The 20,315-nt window shown below is 36.1% G+C and overlaps 1 protein-coding gene across 1 annotated transcript in view; it reads left to right on the forward strand.

The window, feature by feature from the left end:
• The window catches only part of ADGRA3 (adhesion G protein-coupled receptor A3), a 60,279-nt gene that overhangs the window by 7,153 nt on the left and 32,811 nt on the right, over positions 1-20,315 (forward strand). Inside the window, exons 2-5 of the mRNA XM_075709308.1 lie at positions 8,325-8,396; positions 16,288-16,359; positions 17,677-17,748; positions 18,682-18,753. Of these exons, the coding sequence (XP_075565423.1) occupies positions 8,325-8,396; positions 16,288-16,359; positions 17,677-17,748; positions 18,682-18,753 (288 nt within the window). The remainder of the gene's footprint in view (positions 1-8,324; positions 8,397-16,287; positions 16,360-17,676; positions 17,749-18,681; positions 18,754-20,315) is intronic.

The following is a 20,315-nucleotide window of genomic DNA, read 5'->3' on the forward strand; positions in this document are numbered from 1 at the left end:
TCTGCTAGGTCAGTTCATTCTAGGGAAAAAAAGATGCTTTCAGGTAGAGGGAGGGAAGATAGGGTCTAGATACAGAGCGAAGAAAGGCAGGAAGATTGGAATAAAAGTCAGAAACTACTACTGAGAGTTGGGGAGGAGTTGAGAGGGGAGGGAGGGTTTCTTTGAATGGATGTGTTGGTTATGGAGATAGGGAATCAGAAGGACTTCAGAGGGAATGAAGGCAGAGCAGATAAGGTGCTGAAGGGTGAGTGTAACTGGCTTAGCGAGAGATGGGCACGAATTCTTGGAAATTCTGCAGCTACCCACAAAATCAGTCAAGGCAGGATTAGTGACTGGATGCCAGTAGAAGATGGATCGTATAAGGAAATGGTAGTGCTATAACATGGTCTGGGAAAACTCTTCTGGTATTGTCCACACGATATGCTGTTTCCATCTGAGGAGATGAACATAAAGGCTTATTTCTGTCGGATATAAGAACTCGTTACTAGTTAGCCCATGTTGTTATAGAATAGGTTTTACCCTGAAACTTAGTGTCAGGCAGAGTCTACGAGTTATGCTCAGATTTCTAAAAGCATCCTGTAAGACATCCCAAACATCTGTTTCTAGTATCTCAAACTGTTGTTTTAGGATAACAGCTTCTGGTGTTAACAGGAATTTAAACTAGTTCTCAAAATCTTGTGTGGATGGGCTCATTGAAGTTTCTCTGGGTTGCAGTGAGCTGACCTTACAGCTCTGTGCTGGAGGAGGGAGGTCCCCTTCCACCCTCTCTTCCTGCTTCTGTCACAGGAATGATCAGGAGCAGGGCAGGGGAAAGGAGATCTCCCCCTCTGAGTGTGGAAATTTACATCCACATCCAGCTGCCTGTGAAACTATAGCCTGAACTGGAGCTGGCGTGTTTGTACCTTCACCTCCCAGTCTCTTGCTGTGTGGGTGGGTTTTTTAATTTTATTTCCTCCCCCCCTCCCCCCGCCTTGCTGCTGTATTAGCGTTTGTCTGGCTCCATGCCTAGTTCGTTCAGGGAGCAAAACTATCTAAAACCTGTTGACTCCTGTAGGATTAGGATCTCATTTTTTTATGAAAATATATCTTCGTGTGCCAGCAGTTGACAGGAAGTGCTTGCTAATGTGTCTAGACAAAGCACTTTCTAGAGAGCTCGTATGCCTGATAGGAAATGTAAATACATGTGAGACGGGGTGTGACGGCATATGCTATAATTAATGCTACTGTGATATGACACATAGAATGTATTGGCTGTAACAGCTTAAGTTAGGATAGTCTGGCTAGGCATCTGTGTGTGTGCAGTATTCCCTGTGAAGCGAGTTACTCTCTGGCATGTATGTATGGAGGTTGGAGGGGTAGGGTAAACTTGCACTAAACTGCAAGTCAGTGAGAATCCTAAAGAGTGTACAGCTGGTGGATAAGAAATGGGAAACTCAGGAGGGAGCAGAAGGGAGGGGAGTAATACAGGAGGGTTACTACAGAAAAAGTTGATCATAGTCTCTTAAACTAATGCAGATGCTACAGATAAGAAGGGGGATATATCACAAGGATTAGGCTATCAGTGCTTTTGGTTACCTTTAGAAACAGCAACTCAGAGTTAGTGTTGGAAGAAACTGAATGTTGCTGTGTCCTCTTAATTTTCCCTTAGGTAGGCTTTTCAACCTGGGATAAGTACTAGAAAGAGAGGTTTGGTTGGTAAGGTCATAATTTCACAAGAATTTCAGTAGTATCATTTTCGCAACATTGCTACTCATTCTTGCATTCTGTCTTGCCCCTCAGTTCTGTCCTTTTTCTAACATGATTTTTATTTAGAATTTTTACGTAGAATATTCACTGAGGTACTCCAGTGATTAGCACTGTTTTTCACTAGAAATAAAGAATTTCTGTCCTTAAAGAATGGTTTGTCCTTAAAGAAAGGCAGTAAATAAAGCATGTTGCCACATACTGAATATCAAGAAAAAATATCTTGAATAGCAGTGCACAAATTGAGCATTGTTGCTTGAATGATGCAGGGATTATGTAGGGGGGAAAAAAAAAAGTCCATCATTACATCATATAAAGTTATCACATTCCCAGTTAGAAATGGAGCGATATAAATAGACATAGTTTTAATTCTGTAATGTCATTACTTCTGAGTATTTTAGTTTACAATCTTAATATTGTTTAATGTGCATAATAATGAAATAACACATGAGATCTTTTATCTGTTGCAAACTTCTCTTTTGTAAATGTTTCATTGCTAAGCTTCCTCAATTATAATGTTTTTATTAAGTTGGAAAATACTGTCTCCGTTTGTTCAGGGCTTTGGAAAGATTCATAATTCTTTCTCTGTATATAGCTTGTGCAGTGTTTTCGTTTCAGGGCTACTTTTAAGCAAGGACTGTTCATGTTCTGCTCAGTCCATTACTTAGGTTTCTTTCCCTTTGACACCAGTAACTCACTACAAGGCAAAATACTAACTGTTGAAAAATATTTGGTTTATGTCCTTGTTAAATCACAGCATCTACAAGATAAACTTTGAAAAATTTGTTTCTTTTTGCATGTTCACGGCTTTCAGCAGAAAGCATTTTTTTGGTTGTACAGATGGTTATTTTAGTCCAATTTTTGCTGGTGGCCGCTTTCCTAGTCCTTAGAGTATACAGCCGTCATCATGAAATGATCTGATTTATTTTCTATTTCCTGGCTCTCTATTTGAGTCTCTTAAAAGGTGTTCTGAAAGCTACTTCAGCATTCAGCTAAAAGTTATGCTGTTTCCCAGTCTTTGTACAGGCTTCTTGGAGACCATTTTGGCTATTTTGTGATATTGTTAATAGATGTGTGTGTATTTTAATAGTATCCTATGAAAGGATTCATTTGTGAAGTTGAAGATGGATTCTCAATTCCTGTCTAGTTGACTGCTGTCTTAGTGATGGTGGTTCTATGACCGATAAGCCAAAATTGTTTCATAGAACAAAACTTTTTTCACTTAGCGCTTATCACCTTATTCTAATGGTAAAAACAAATCAAGCCTTGATTCCCCCACTCCCCCCCCGCTGCTGTATCAAAAAGCAAAGGATGATTGCATCACCTTTAGTATCTGTTGCTAAAACTCTGTAGAACAAAGTCCACGCTTTGGGTTTGACTGCGTAGTTATGTTTTGCATGCTAGCAACTGGGCATCTATTGCTAAAGGTCTCACCAGTAAGTAAGAAACAGAGTTGAGTTTCTTTGCAGAGTTTTGCCAAATTCTTCTGCCACTTTATGGAGCAAAATGGAAACAGGGCTTTCAGATCCAAGCTATATTCAACAAAGGAACATTTCAGCAGTGTTCTTGGAATGGGTGAAAAGGGGGGGTGGTTTGAGGGTTTGCGGGGGGGGATGGTATCTTTTTTTCTTGGGGTGTGTTGTTTCAGATCACCTCTTTGTTTCTACAACCATTCTGCTAAGTCAAAGGAGAGGGAAATGTGTTGCTTTAAGGTGACTTGAGATGTTGTCCATAATGCTGTCTAGAACCTACTTTTCATCTGCCTTTTCCAAGCTTTTTGTGTTAATTCCTGAGGCTGTGAGGTGTTTGCATGCGGTAGTTCCATGTTTTATTTTCCGTTATGTAAGGGTTGGACAAGCAAAATGCATTTGTTCCAAGCAGGTATTGTTGATCATTTAAAAAGGGCGGGGGGGGGGGGGGGGAAGTGGAAATCTGTTACGGAGCTTGTAAGACATATGGAGGAGCAACAGTGACATTGGGCTATGGAAACCCCTTCATGAAATCTCCAGGTACATCATTTATGTTGCAAAGTCACTTGTTAAAGGAGAGTTGAACAAGATGGACATGAGTGGAGATCTGTAGCTGTCTACCATTTTCCCTTTAAACTTCCTAATGATGGAAGAGTTTGTGTATTTTCAGAATTACTTGCCTCTTAGGAAAAATTATGGTCTTAAACTAGTAACTTAGAATTATTATTGATCACAAATAATTTTTTGTGTCTAAGTGGTACATAATAGTCCATCATTTCACTGTACATTAATGCACAGAAATTGTCAAAGTGACTATAAAATGTCTACTTTGAGGTGAATGCTGTATTGTGTTTTGTCGTCTTATGCCACATCCCCTAACACTTCGAATAATGTATAGACTAAATATATTAATAGCAAGTTTTAAACTGCATTTTTTTAAAAGATTACACTTACAACATTTCTAAGTGTGATGAAATGTCTTAGGTTATATGGAGCGTTGTAAAATCTATCATTTATTGTACTAAACCTTTATGGTTGAGCAACTAACAGCCTCTGCAGAGAAAATACTAAATCAGGCTGACTGTAATTTGTACATCACACTCCAGAGAGAAATTTACCTAGTGCACACGTTTTCAAAGGCTTCTACTTTAGGCCTATTATTTTATAGGCAATGTCAGAAAACTAATTTTTTTTTACAGAACTGTAATTTTTATTTAGTTTAAATTTAGTTCAGTCAGTTATAGCTAGTTTTGAAGTGGTTTCTGCTCCATTTTGAATAGCTCCTTTTTCTGGAAAAAGTACAGGTAAAATCAATAAATCTTAAGATGAAGTCAATTACAACTGAAATACAGATTATTTCTGTGCTACCAAAGATTGTAGTTAGTTTGCTTGCTTGCTTGTGTTGACTTGGATGTTTTCTGAACCTCATGTTTTGTTTTGTTTTTCTTTTTTTCTTACTTTCTCCATAAGGCTGAAAATGGCCTGTGTTTTTTCTTGCTGCTGCTGTTATGCCTTATGTTCATTTTGCATTAACTATTAATGAGTTTTTTTTATAAGTGCCTTCATTGATTTCTTTATATATTATTGTTTTTCTTCCTGCATACGTTTCTGAAACCAGGAAGAATGTTGAAATATGTACTTTGGTCTAATAGATTTGTTTTGCAGAATGAATCCTGTACCTACCATTTTTACAAATAATACTATTTAGGTTGAAACCTTTTTCTCTTTGAGTGGAAGTGAAAGTAGTTTCAAAGACTTTAGGATATGTGATTTTGATGCTTCAGTTAAATTTTACTAGTTTTGCAGGCATTCCAAGTTGTAGATTATTATTGTTATTACCAAACTTGTAGTCTTGCAAATGTGTATTCTGGTTTTCTGTTACATGTTGGGCCTTCCTTGATGCAAAGATTCCTTGAAATACATGTAGATTTCTGAAGATTACCCATGCTTCCTTGATTTGTACATCTGTGTTTTAAAAATATTCTCTGTGTTTCATTGGTCATCTAGGTTATCACAGCTGCAGCCAAGGGACAATTTTCCTTCTTTCCTTCCTGTAAGGTTGCTTAATGTATCTGACTCTAGAACTGTATTTTCACAAGAGCAAATTTTCTCAGCTGACACTGTAGTGGATGTTACAGGCATTAGAGGCACATACAACAGCAAATTCTCAGTATACTTTTAAGGTTTTTTTTTCTCTCCCTTTCCACCATTCCTGTGATCAGTCTTCACCTGGGATTAGCTGACTGTGTAGTGTACTATGTTGATCACGCTTTTGTGATTGACGTGTAAATCTCTTGGAAGATGCCTTGGGTAAATGTGTAGTTTAACATTCATTGCTTGTGGAGCAGTGGGCGCCAGGGATGACTTGAGATGAGCTGCAGAAATACATGGTATGACTGTAAGGGGAGGAGAGGGAATGGGATCTCCTCCTTTTAGCAGCAGAACTGTTACGTTGGTTGAATAATTTAATCTTAACTTCAAGAACTTTCAAACCTTCCATCTGTCAGACTGGAAAAGGAAAGATTTTCAAATAACTTGTTCAGCTGTCTTGATTCTGTGTACGTGAGATTGAGAGACGTTGACTCAAAGCCAGAGCTTTGAGACAAAAAATTGCCTGCCCTGCGTTTGTCTAAACCACAGAGGCTTGAGGCAATCTTTGAGAAACCTGGAGAAGAAAACTACTTAGCGTAATATATGGTTGTGTCAAAATGATGCTGTTTTCATAGATTGGTATTTCTGTATTTTAGCTTTATCTTATTCATGATGTGTTTTGAAGTACTAATCCTTGTTGTTAGATAATAAATTTTATGCATCAGAGGAAAGGTGTGTGTGTGTGAGTGTGTTTGGCTCATGGCTGTTGTAAAAGATATCTGAAAGATGTAGTAGACTGGAAAGAAATCCCCTAGTGGGAGTTGTAAGTGTGGAAGTAGTTACCCAGCCTGAAGATGTAACTGGTGTAAGTGAAGAAGTGCATGGACACGTTGGATCTGCAGGATGCATTTGATAGAGGACCTATCTGAAATTGAAGTGACTGTAGCAGAAGTTGTGGAACAAACTGACGGAGTGAATAAATTTCCAGGACAAGATGGTGTGCACTGGAGAGCTTTTAGAAGAACTCAGGGATGAAAAAGTCAAATGATGAACGTCTAGTCTTGTTTAGAATGAACTTAGTTTTTGAGTACTGGAGGGATGGCAAATGCTGATTTTTCTAAGTGCATCAGGAGTTTAAGGGGAGATACATGGTTCCAAGTCTGCTGTTTGTGTTGAACAAATCAGTAGAATTTATAATAAATATATTGGATACTTGGATAAAGAGAGAGAGGTGTACTTCAGTAAATTTAGATCTCCTGTAATGCAAAGCTCTTCCCCACAAACCTTTGGAGTTCTTCAGAATAAGCAAAATATTTACAAGGATGATCCAGTTGATATAAAGAGACATAAATACTTTTCCAAAAGGCATCTCTCAGTCCCTCGCCAAAAGCATTTCATGAAAATAGTATGTCAGGCTAAAATCGAAAATCATTGTATGAACAGCTGACTTGCTGAAGGATAAGAAGTGGATGTGGAAGTAAATGGTTAGCCTTCTCAGTGGAGTGGAGTCTTAGAGACCTGTAACGCACAATGTATTTCTTAATGACCTGTAAAAACAGTGTGCGTAGGGGGGTTGACAGTTTGGTGAGTTGCTTGATGTAGTAAGGATGAGGGTAAAGTGAAGAATTTTGGAAGTTTATGAAACTAATAACTGGGCAATAAAATGGCAGAAGCAGCACATTGTAGAAAAACAAAAATTGTATTGGGGACGCTAACAGTTCTGCATATATGAAAATGATGGGCACTGAGGTGACTAGAAATCTTCAATTCTTAGTACAAGTGGTAAAGGCAGATCAGATGTTATGAATTGCTAGGAAAACAGTAGGAAACAAAACAGAACATCGTTATCCCACTGTGTAGATTTGTGACTTGTCTGTGTGTTGAATACTATTTCAGTTCTGGTGGTCTTACTGCACAAGTTCTTGAGTGTAATAAAGCTGGAAAGAGCTCAGAAGTGATTAAGGCGGCACAAAATGACTTTCCTGTGAAGAGTAATTAAGTAAAATACGAATCTTCCATCTGGCAAGAGACCATCTAGGTTTCTACGTAATGACACGTAGTAAAGAGAGGGTAGGTAGGAACTGATTACATCTTGTTTCAGTGTAAGAAGCGCGGAGCATCAAATGAAGCTAGTAGGAGCTGTGTTCAGAACGAATGAGATGAGGTGTTCTTTATGAAATGGAGCTTTGTACTGCGAAACATTTCGTAAGGAGTATTGTGGGTGCCAAAATTTTACGTGATTCAAAAAGAAAATAGGCTTTTTTTGTGACAGGGAAATATGTACCCATATAGAAAGCAGGTCCTTCTAAGTAAGGACGCGTCCAGCTATACAAGGGGTTTCCTAACTTGTGGATAATCTGCACCTGCAGATGGCTGTGATTGGAGAATAGGGTACTTGGCTAGATGGGCCTGATCCAGTTATTCGTGTGGAAGACGGAAATTGCTGTTGTGTGGTCTTTTAAGAGAAGAAAGGATAGACAGAAGTAAAGGAGTGCTTGCTGAGCTTGTCTGCAGATGTCTTATAAAGATTGCATTGAGGAAAAGGATCAACGTGTGAAGGATGGGTGGGAAAGGTGGCACAACATAGGAGAAGTGGGTGTGTGGGGGTAGCTGAGGGTGGCAGCAGAGGAAATGGGAAACAGGTGATATGCTATGTGGTTTTGAAAACCAAAATGGGTATAGAAGAACGGAATGTTGAATGAATAGATTGGTTGTTTAATACTTTATTTTATATTACGCCAATTCTTGTGTTTTATTTTGATAATCCTACATGGGTGTACTTTCTTTCATGTTAATTATGTAAGCTTGCATGGTACTTAGGGCACATAACACAGAAAATCCTCTTTTTTCCTTCATAATATTTAAGCAGTGCTGTTATATACACCTCAGACAATGAGCTAGGCATTGTAGTTTGATAGAGAAGCTGTTAAACGAAAAGATTTACACCAGAAGTGTAAGCTGCAGCAAATAATGTTGTTACCAAATTTATGATGTATTGTCCTTGTCCGTTTTTGTTTACAGGATTCTGAGTAACAATAAAATAACGGAGTTGAAGAATGGTTCCTTCTCTGGATTAAACCTTCTTGAAAGATTGTAAGCACTTCTTAAAAGCTATTTTCACTTTAAAAATTAAGTGATATACTGTTTACGTTTCATTAATAATTCTGAGAACAAAATGTCTTATTTAAGAGATGTGTTCTTACTTTATTTTGATGTATTCTTTTGTGATTGAAGAGTTATAGTTAAGCATTCTCTTCATGAATATTAATGTCATGTAACAGCATAAATGGATAATCTCACCTCTGCAGGTGAGATTAGGGCAGTTTCAGTGGGAAGTTCACTGGAATGTCGTGATGACTGCATTTACTTTGTTGTTGTTGGTCTTGTAATATGAAAACTTACGTGGTGGATTTCAAGCCCTTTATCAAACAATTGTAAAGTATATTTGTAGGGAAAGGAGATGTATTGGAGCCTCTAAAAGAGGCTAGATGCATTTTAAGTTTGTTGACATTTATTTTAACAGTTTTGCTGCTTACTTTACAACTTTGGTATATACTGAATATATGGGGGGAAAAAATGGGGGTGAGTTTGATGGGAGCAAATTTTTTGACACTTTTTGCTTCCTGTTTTCACTTTCCCTTTCAGATGATATATCACCTATGTAGCTTCTGTTACAGTCAGCTTTTTTCCAGCTGGTAGAAGGTCAGGATTGGCAGGTTGATCTACCTGGGAGCAAGCAGAAACTTCAGAGATAAGGATTTTTCTAGGCCATTTGACTGGGAAAGTAGCCAGTTTCATAATCATCTTGCAACATCTCGGAAGAGTTCCAAAGGACTTTTGGCTTCAGGGGATTAGAAGTATTTTATTCTTCCTCTAAAACTTGAAGGCTGCAATCCTGGTCACCTGGCCTAAATAAATTCACAGTTCCACCATTCCATCCCCCACGTGCCAGAAGAAAGATTTGTCTTCTGCACTGGCAGATGAGCTTTGTTGTAGAAATAAGCCATTGTGCCAAAGCAGCAAGGTTATGAGCAACAATGGCATTCTAGATCTTTACGCATTATTTTGGCATCCTTGCTCTAGGTACTAAAGGCATCTGCTGACAGTTGTTATTTGTTGTAACTCATTACAATTTTCAGACAGGAAAGACTTGAAACTAATTAGTTTGAGATGATCATTTACATTTGCTCTATGAATCCAAATCTTAATTTTCTTCAAAGTTATAACCCAGCTATTCTTCCATTTAACTCCTGTCATTTGTAGGGATTTTTTTAGGTTATTTTAATATGCTCTTTCATGAAAAGGAAAAGAAAGCAGTAAGACAGACATGTTTTGAGCATTTAAGGTGATCTGGGATAGCAGTATTTTATGTGGCATAGTGGTCTCATCTGAATGAGATAACACACTCTGTGCACTGGTGTAGGAGTTAATACATCAGCAAATGATTGTTAATGGTTAGGTGTCTTCATCATAAAGGAAGAGATAACTAGCATGATACACTAGTCATTAATGACTATCTCTTTTTTTGTGTGTTTGTGTGCAAGACATTTTAAAAAATCTGTTTAACCACAGAAAAAGCTTTTCTGCTTTAAATGTTTTTGTGACCTTGGACAGAAGCTACTCTTGTAATTAAAATAATTTTTGAAACTTAAATGAATAGTCAATAGTAAAAGGAAAAAAAATTGAAAGCCATGGTAACTATTTTAAACAGTAACATTATGTTCAGCAGTTTAAAATTATATTCCTTGAAGTTCACTGTAACAACTTGCATGCCTTTAAAATTGCACTTTCTTGACAATTTCTTCCTTATTTTTATTTTCTCTTACTACTCATATTCCCCCTTGTTTCCATGTAAGTGTTTTCTTTCTTTGTAGTTATGCTGTTTTCTCCACTTTTAATTTAAGAGATGAAATGGAGGTAAAAGAAATAAATTCAGTCGGCATCTACATAGTTAATTTGGACAGTAGCATTGTCACTTAATATTACTGCTTACCAAGGGAGAGAGTCTGTATGCATTTAATGCTTGTTTGTTTATTCCTTGTAATATTATACTTCATAACAAATATTTTTGCCATTTCTCCTTAATGGTTGTTGGGTAGAGTTTAGATGTGTGGATATATTTAATCAAAGCCTGTTAAAACAAAAACCGAAAAAACTAATATGTCAGGAACATGTACCTGCATGATAATTGTTTTTAATTGCATTTTGATCAATATTTTGAATGCTGAAATACAGGTTCACAACTTCATAATTCATCTGTTAACACACTAAACTTCTCCTGTTTACTTCTTGGACATCTTACGAAAATTTACATATTGTTAAATGGCTTCTGTTATTTCTTCAGTTCTGCAGACAAACTTTGGCATATGGTATCTGCAGCTGGCAAATTGTTGGCCTTTAGGTTATTGTTTTGCTCAAACATGTTATGTCTTGATCTCATCCCCATCTGACAGTTCTTCACTGTTACTGTTGAAAGGGAGAGATTGTTCTATTTGTTGTTTGTATGCCCCAAAATTATGGGGAAGTACATTAAGAATGCTGGCCCCAAGTAGGAATTTCAAACCTGTTTGTTAATAATTTTGTGCATATATGTTAATTTATGAAAATGTAGAATTTGGTAATGCATTATTTTGTAAACAGGATGATAAGATTACCAAAGTAAGAGTTTTGTTTTACTGGAGGGTGAAATGTTTGTTAATTATAGTGGAAAATGACTATGCTATGTCTACATCTACTCTTATAGGAAAAAATTAATGCAAATAATAGCTGAATAACAGTAAGCAGGTCAAAGATTTTTACTGCCATAAATGGTAATTAAAGTGTCTGTACAAAAAGATATTAAATATGTTAATCTGACTTCCATTAAAAAATAATCTGGCCACTAAGCCAGGAAACATGAAATTATTACTCTACCCTTAATTGGTTTAGTGGTGGACTTGGTAGTGTTAGGTTAGTGGTTGGACTGAAAGATCTTAAAGGTCTTTTCCAACCTAAACGATTCTATGATTCTATGACTGTTAATGCTGTGGTTTGCTATGGATTTCCTGCAGTTTAAATGTTGAAGTAACTTCTTGCACAGCTAATTTGTGACAGATAATTTTTCATCTAGTAGATACTTGACTTTATATAGCATTATTCAAAGTCCAGCAACTTGGAAGCAAACTGCTGTCTTCCATCTGGAAGCTAGCTAATGCTGCCTGTTGATTTTTGTGAGGATAAGGAAGATTACTTTATGCATTTATAAAGTACTATTTTTCATTGTACATGAGGGAGAGGGGAGGGAGAGACAGGCATGGAATTCAGTAAGATATTTAGATAGCAAAAGAAGGGTTTGTAATTTATTGAATTGTAGATAATGACAAAGGTTTACCTATGTATTTTTAGGATATACTAATATACCTTTGAAAAGGGAAATATGCAGTGTGAAGGGAGTGTTATTTGTAGGCATCCTCTTTTTTTTTCTCCTGTTTTTACAGCACCAATCTACAGATACATGGATGCTTAAATAAAAATAGGAGCATCCAATACTTTTTCAGACAGTAACAATTTCTGATTTTAATTCTTGTTGTGATAGTGAAAAGATGGACCTGAGTTCTCCTAGTGGTGGACCTGAGCTTTTTTTTTTTTTTTTGGTAAGTCTTATAAAAGTGGTTGGAAAGTGTCAGTATTTCTTGTTTGAATATTACTAAGCAGAGAAACAGATTTATGAATATTTAGGGACTTGTTTTCTGCTCTAACTTGAGTTCTGGTTTTGGTTCTGGAAGCTCCATCTCTTTGTTAGCTGTGGCTCTTTCAGGAGAAGACTGAGAGTATTAGGCTAACAAAATATTTATTTTCCCCATCCTCACCTGCTTCTCAGGTAATTTCTGAAAGGTGAGTGGTGGTGGTGGGGAAATGTGCTTCTAGTCTCTGCTGAAAAATCTGTGCTGTACAATTGAATGCTTTGGAGTATTCTGAACTGTTGGAAGTATAGAAATTATTTGAAAGAAACAAAAAGGTTTTCTGGTCTAGGTTCTAGCTTTTGTTTAGTTTGCAGAAGTGTGGTAGTCTCAAGCATATTTTTTTTAACTTTTTTGTGTTACATCTTCAAGAAATTTTGACTATTGTAGTTCATCAATGCATGTCACAGGTGATGTGATGGGGTAAGCAAAATGCAGTGATCCAAGTTGCTGTTGATTTCTTTAGACATACAGGGATGTCAAAACCATATATAAGAACTCATCAAAAAAATCAGGAGATGATTTTTAGTAACAACGCCTTCATTTCCATCTGGAAAATGTCCAGAAGTCTCAGAACTGTCTGTTGTCTCCTCTTTCGTGGTTCCTTATGCACCTGGATGCTCCAATTGCTTTCTATTCTTGTATTACCCTAACATAATCAAAATCAGTGATAGATTTGAGCCAGGTTTCCTTTCTTAGAGAGAGTTACTTGAACCTGGTGAAACAGCTCCAGCAGCACTTGATCCTCACATACAATTTGAATATGGTGACCTGAAAGCAGAAGTCTACATCTGAAACCCACATGCAATAAGGTATTGGGCTTTCAGTTATCAACAGTTTTGGTGGTACCCTAAATATTTGGTACACTGATGGTGAAAACTCAAAATAAATCTAGCCTGCTATATTTTAGGGAGAAAGCCTATGGACGTATAGGGTAGAATTTAAATCATATGCAGTGAATGATGAGGAAACATAAAAATGGTTTAATCAGTCATAAGCATTTATTGGATCTGCCAGCATAAAATCTACACCCTATAGAGCTGTGGGAGGGATAGGCTGACTTTATATAATAGTCAACCTATTTTTGTAATTTCTTTGTCCTCTTCCCCCATTTCCTGTTTAAAAAGGCATTTCATATAGTAGGAGTCCATGGTAGCTAATGTGTTTCGTGTCTGACATTCATTTTCAAGTTTTGTTCAGGAAGAAAAGATAGTTTATTCAATGGTAGTTGAGCACTAAATTACATATACATGTCAGTATGTATATATGTATGCATCATTTGTTTGTGCCTGCAGCATGCTTTAGTAATAACTAAGACAATGTTTATTGTGCTGAGACAGAAAGCAGTAGATTATAGCTAATATGTATTCATACAGAAGTAGTTTTTGAGTATGTTTATTTGTGCTTTTAAGTCATAGATAACTGGCCACTGAAACATTTCATTACAAATTCTAATGAAATGATTTTGTTTTTTACATGACAAAGCATAGTTACATCTAAGTATTCTTTCATTAAGATATTTTTCTTAACAAGGTAGCATTAGGTGCAGTTGTCACGCTCCTAAAAATATTTTTGCCTGTTGGTAAGTTGCTATTTGTCCACTTAAACGTGGATTTGAAAAAGGGCTGTTCCAATTGGACGTAAGAAAATTCTTCATAATGAGAATGGTTAAACACTTAGAGAGTTGGGTGATGAGGTGGTGAAATCTGCATCCTTTGAGGTTTTCAGTACTTCACTGGACATAACAGCGGGGCAGTTGATCAGATCTAGTTGTGCTTTGAACTAGAAGTTGGACTACATGGGGAAGTTGTAATATTATCCTAACTGAAACCCTCTTCTAATGGATTTCTTTTGGACAGATTTTCTTTTATTTGTACAAATAAATATCTATAACTATATCCTGTTGGTTGAGCTTTGCCAAAGAAAAATTATTAAAATCAGTGGCTGAGATGGGTAAATTCCTGTTGCTAAAAATCAGTAGTTTGTGTAAATGTATTTATAAGTGTTAAAAACAACAAAAACTTTAAAGCCAAGCGCAACTTTCTAATGAGATTGTCTCCCCCACCTCCATTTTATGTGAGAATCCTATCAGTCTGTTGGTTAAATCAACATCTTTTACTGTTTCTGAAGAGCTGCCAGACATGTCAGCACTATGTTAATTTTGAGATCTTTAAATATCTCCTATATTTCACAGTTTTCATCTGCTAATACTTTTTGATAGATGAATATATAACTAGTGCTTAGTAATGACTGCCAGTGGGGGGGGGGGGAAAAAACCCCAAACAGAGACTCCCCAACTGTTGTAGTTCCAGGTTGAGAAAATGCTAATGGGTGTTTTTTAAAAATTACTTTAGTATGGTGGTTCATTAATGCTTTGCTATCTTACTTACAAAATACAGAATGAACATTGAATGAGTTTTATGAAAACATGAAAATTGTTGGCATTTCTTTTTAAAAAGAATTTATTAATTCTAGTGGAATTATCCTTCTGGAACTGGTATTAAGACCTATTAAGGGGAGGGGAAAAAAAGCAAAAAGTTACGTAAAGAATAGACTAGTCACATTTTTATCAACTAATCTGACAAAACATATGAACGGGTGGAAGTACTAAAACTCTTGCTTTTAATTTTAAAGCTATAAGGTTTTTTTCCCCACTGAAGCAATGGGTTTAAGAAGGAGGTGTATCAGGGAGTGCACTTTGAATCTAAGTAGTGAAATTAAATATCACTGATAATCTGGACTAGTGGATTTCCAAGGCATGTTGTCAAGATTTTTCTCCCTGAGTATTTTCCACAGTGAGATTTTAAGTGGGAGTTACATGATTTTAAACTGAAATTCAAAATATGAACAGTTAAGTGTCATTTTTCTTCCCTGTCCCAATAAATAAGTGGTGATTAACATTTAGTATTCTCAGATTTGTCATGGTCTCGGTACTGGGTTTATAAGCCTGCTGAAAGAGGCTTAAAAACATTACAGTTCTTTAGGCTCCTGATACTGCTTTGGAAGTAGTTGGCAGTCCCTGCCACCATACAGGGCAAGAAAATAAAGTTAAGAGACGTGTGTACATGTCATAGTTTTATTGAAAATTAATTTACTGTACTGCAAGGTAAACTTTAAGTATATAAAATGTTATTAGCTATGGCATTAAAGTGTGATCCACGTGCCATGACGCTGTCTGTGGTACCATGGTTTGTTAATCTGGGTGCAGGAAATGCTATTGTGAAATCTTGGGATGAATTTATGTTTTCACTCATGCATATCTGTGTGATGGTAGATGTAATCCTCTTGCACTGTTCTCTTTCGGGTAGATCTACTAATGTTGTGGTAGATTTAGGAGATGTTTTTTCTACCCTTGCCTACTAAAACACTGATTTTAATTGCAATTCCTAATTTTCTTTCCAAATGCAGAATGTTCACATATTACCAAGGAATGAGAAATTTTCCTTGTAGTAACAAGTGCCTGTGAAGTTTCAGATAATAGTATAGTAAAAATCTTGGATGAATAAGGAGGTAGAAATAATTTTAGCATTCATGCAGTGATAAAGTTTGTTCAAAACTGTGTAGATCCTGGCAGATGCTTTCTGTGATGTTTCAAATTAAGCTGTATCTGCAAAATACCTCGAGTTAGGAGTTAAAACTCCTATATCACTTGCCAAATTAATAAAGCAGTTTAATGACATAGTTACTTTACATGTCTCTTTACAATCTCCTGTTCTGGAAACTTAAGATTTAAAAATCTGTGCTCTGAGTTTTGTCACCCGCTTTATTTGGGATTCTCAGCCAGGACTTTGCTTTTGTGACAGAAATGTTGGTGGAAACTTTCAATGTTGTGTCTTTGGTGTATATTTAGGATCTTGTTTTGCTGCTTTTGGTAGATGCTGGGCACTGCTGAAGTATTTAAAATGGAGTAGGCTGAAGAAGACAACACTGCTAAACAGTATTCTATGTAATGAGCAAATGTTACACCTTGAGCAGCTGAAATCTATTCGGATGCTGTGGCAAAGCATCTATGACTCTATGCCCTTTCATGTGATAGGAACTGATAGAATATGTAAAGGAAAATACATGCTGTTTATATTCCTCTTTCTAGTTAAAATACAGATTTTAAAATTTTGAAAGGTACTATGTTAGAGAAAGCAGAAATGTGTTATATGGGTTTTTTGGGGCAGTTTTCAAACATGTTGAGACAAGTTAAGTGTCATGCATGTATCTCTGTTCTAAGGGGTAGTTTGTGATAAATGTAATGTCTTAATTTTTCTCTGCAGGGACCTTAAGAACAACCTTATTAGTACTATAGATCCAGGAGCTTTTCTGGGGCTTTCATCTTTGAAAAGACTGTAAGTAGTATATCTAGCTGGTCAGTTTAAAGAAAACAAACAAAAGAACCCCTCACAGTAGAGTAAGTCTTAGGTTCTGGAAATTTAGACAGCAAAACTATTAAAAGTTGAATATGTATGTGCTGTCTAAATTTATACACATATGAATGTATAAAACAGAGTCTGCTTTCAGTCTTATGACTGAAGAACATCTGCTGCTTGTGGTTTGGCAGTCTCACTTCTTCTTACTGACAGTCTTTTGCATTATTCCTCCCTTTTTGTATTTCAGTGACTTGAAACATCATTGGGTGAACTTTCATTCAGAGCTTTGATACCATCAAGTCTTGCTTTGTTAAATGTTAAACTCCTTATGATTCCCCCCGGCCAAAGGTCATACTGGAACACAGTCCCTTGCTATTAATAGTACGCTGAAGTTACAGCGCTGTTAATGCTGCTTTATTGAAGGTTCTGCCAACATTCCCATTACCACATTTTTGGGGGATTTATACCTTGGCTGTAAAAATTCTGTCCCAGATGAAACTTGAAAAACAAGACTTCAGCATCATGGCTTTCCCCCCACCCCCCCCTTTGTAACACACTCTTCAGATTTTCAGAATATCTGGGACAGCTTTTAAGTGTTAGTGATTTCTCTGCCACATCCCCCTCCCCCTGCCTTTAGTCAGCATACAGCTTTACTTCTTAAATTTTTGTAGTATATATGCTCATTTGTCACTGATCAGATGACCTGGTTCACTTAAAAGGAAATTTTGTTGGTAATTGCACTTTTGAAAACCTTAAAAATAAAGCTGAAGGACCAATTCTGGTCCATTACTACTTGCAGGTTTAATTTTGATTCCTTTAAGAATTTCTGGCAATTCAATTTAAGACCTACATTTGAAAATATATAATATTTAAATATTTATGTAAATATAAATATAGAAGTGGTCCTATTTATGTACAAAAAATGCACTTGTATAGGTCTCTGACAGGTCAAAAAGTTAAGTGATAGAGCACATGTGATGAATATACTGTACAAATACGAAAATTTACTTTGTAGTGATGTAAGCTAAGCCTGTTCTGAGGGGATTTACTGGTCAGGCTAGGCTCATTTAACTGTATATGGTCAAACCATTATTAGTTTAGAAATGGAGTAAGAACTCTATGTGCATGTATGTATACCCATATAGCAGTATCTTTTGGGTTTGCTGAAAAAGACTAAATGTATATATGGTGCAATCTGTTACTCATGGATTTTAGTTGAAATATTTCTGTTTGCAGACTGTATGTCATTTGGAAATAAACCAGTTCATTCCGATTTTTGCTTTTTCCTATTTATAGAGACTTAACTAATAACAGAATAGGCTGCCTGAATGCAGATATATTTAAAGGACTTGTAAATCTCATTAGATTGTAAGTATAATTTTGTTGTATATAATTTAACTTCTTAAGTTTTAGTCTTATGTAAGTTAACATTCTTTGTTTCAATGGGAGCAGTTTAAGTGTGCACTTGAACGAGATGCAGTGTGGCTACGATTATGGCTTGTTAGTGGCAAGCTTAAAAAAAAAAAGGGGCAGCGGGGGGCACAAACAAAACCATACTACTCGGTGCTCTGTCTGCTTTGCAACCCCTTTCCAGTTTCTTAGGAGGTATAGTGGGGGGTTACGAGGTGGGGAGAGTAGCAGACTGTACAAAATATTTTCCTTAGAAAAATATTTCAGAATTATAGAATCTTTTAATATCTGTGCCTTCTACCGTGGCATCAGTATGGTTGTGTTTTGTTGGCTTTCTTGCACATTTTGTAGTTCTTCATTTACTTTAAGAAAATAACATGTAAGATTATGGAATGTTTCTTTGCCCTGGTTGTTTGCTTCTTACACAGTGCTTTCACTGATAACAGAGAAAGTGGGATGTATAATATTTTTTAAAAAATACTCTCCCAGATCAAACATGCTTCTTATATAGCATGTTAATAGCAACACTTCAATTCCCTGTGAACAACGAAGTTAATATTAAACTTCTTGAAATCTATGCTCAACATGTGCATACATTTGCACATGTTGTTGCTTTAAATACAAATAAAGTATTTGCTTTCAGTTTTTGTTCCCAATCTTAAAATTCTTCAGCTAAAAAAGAACTATTGGGGAACAGTTTATTTCGGGATTTTTGCTAAGCTATCAGACCTGATTATTGTTCTTACAGTCTTGTGAACTGTGACAGTGTGTCATAATAGTATCTTGTAGGTTTTAAAATAATGTTAGCTTGAAGACGGAATTTTTTTTTTTTTTATTTCAAATGTCAGTTGCTTGAGCATGAGTTCAAATCATGATACTTTTATTTCTTAGGAACCTTTCTGGAAATCTGTTTTCTACACTTACACAGGGAACATTTGATCATCTTGGTTCACTAAAATCTCTGTAAGTACTTCTTGCATCTAATCTTAATTTGCATGATCGTTTGCATTTTTAACAAAAACCATTTTATATACACTTGTTTGTACTACAGTTTTGTGGTTTTACTTTTAAACATCGTAACAGTGGTTTCTTTATCTGAGTAAGCACATGGGAAATGTATGTACAGATATTTGCATGTTTTGTATAACTTCATTGAAAAGATGCTCAGTATCTGTTACATAGTTCTGAGAGAACAAAGCTATACTGGCATCTGGGCTTCTGAAAATTTTATTCTGTATGCATCATTTATTACTTTATATTAAATAAATAGTGCTTTACACCTTGTTTTAACAAAGGGAACAAATACTTTTAAGGAAGATCTTAGTCCTTGAAGAACAGTATAGTTTTGTTACACGTAACAGTGGGTACATCTCAACCTCATGTTATTTTTCTCTCCTCTAATTTCATGAGAGTTGTAATCTTGTGTAAGGAAGAAAGAAAATGAAAAAAAATTATCAGTGCTGATGATTAGCTTGCATTTTTCCTTGGTAGTCATGACTCTTGGCTCATTGTACTGGAACTTTCTCAAAAGTTCTGACTTCTGGCTTTGACACCAAGTTAGTTTCTTGTTTATAAAGGCAAATGTTTCTTTCCCTCCTCCAGCTTCTTTTAATTGTTCATAAGTTGTTATTGCTGGTATTTTAATTGCATACATAAAGGTTGTCCAAGAACATCACAGGTCTGACAAGAACATGGATATAACCATTGCTATTAAAAATGTGTGTGTCTGGAGGAATTCCTGTGAACAAAGACCAAGCGGAGTTTCACAGGAATGTTGATTTAGTGTTTGAAGTGTTCTGCCTGTGATGATGTGTTATCCTCTAGACATTTGCAAAAAGAAAAACAAATTATGTTTTCACTAGAGGTAAAAAACAGTGTAGACACAGTGATATGTTTTGATACATTTTAAACTGTTTCTAAACAGTTAAAATATTTATGTTCTCTTTTAATTTAGCTGACTACAACAGACACCTATGGGGGGATTCGGTATGTCTTTTTAGTAGAAAGTATTAAATTGCACAGAAAGACTTTATGAATTAATGAAAACCTTACATGATTTTCATATAAAGCAGAATAAAACTGTCGTTAAAGTTGTGTGAATAGTAGTTCTGAAAAGCGAAATAGGTGAAAGGCTATTTTTATATTTCTGTTGATTTTACTGTTAAAGCATTTGATTGCTAAAGTGAAGCAATGAAGTGTGTTCTTAAGTTACAGTGGTGCATATTCAAGCAATTCCTTATTACTGCTCACTTAAATAACATGAACTCCCTCCATGAAAGAAATTACTAGAAATTTTTTCATGCGCAGGTATTAGATGTTCCTCATATTTATGGAGAGGATTCCTTTTCTCGGGGAGCGTGTACTTTTGTTCTCAGACCACAGCTTGCAGAGGATTAGAGTATCTTCCAATACTTAGTGGTAGGCAACTCCACTGTATTCTGGGGTTTTACTGCTTGTTGTCTGTGTGTCTGTGACAATGAGAGGCATTGTACAGCTGTTGATGTCAAGCTTTCAGACCTTTGAGT

The sequence above is a fragment of the Pelecanus crispus genome, chromosome 4 (assembly GCF_030463565.1).
Source record: "Pelecanus crispus isolate bPelCri1 chromosome 4, bPelCri1.pri, whole genome shotgun sequence".
In the NCBI taxonomy this organism is placed as follows: Eukaryota; Metazoa; Chordata; class Aves; order Pelecaniformes; family Pelecanidae; genus Pelecanus; species Pelecanus crispus.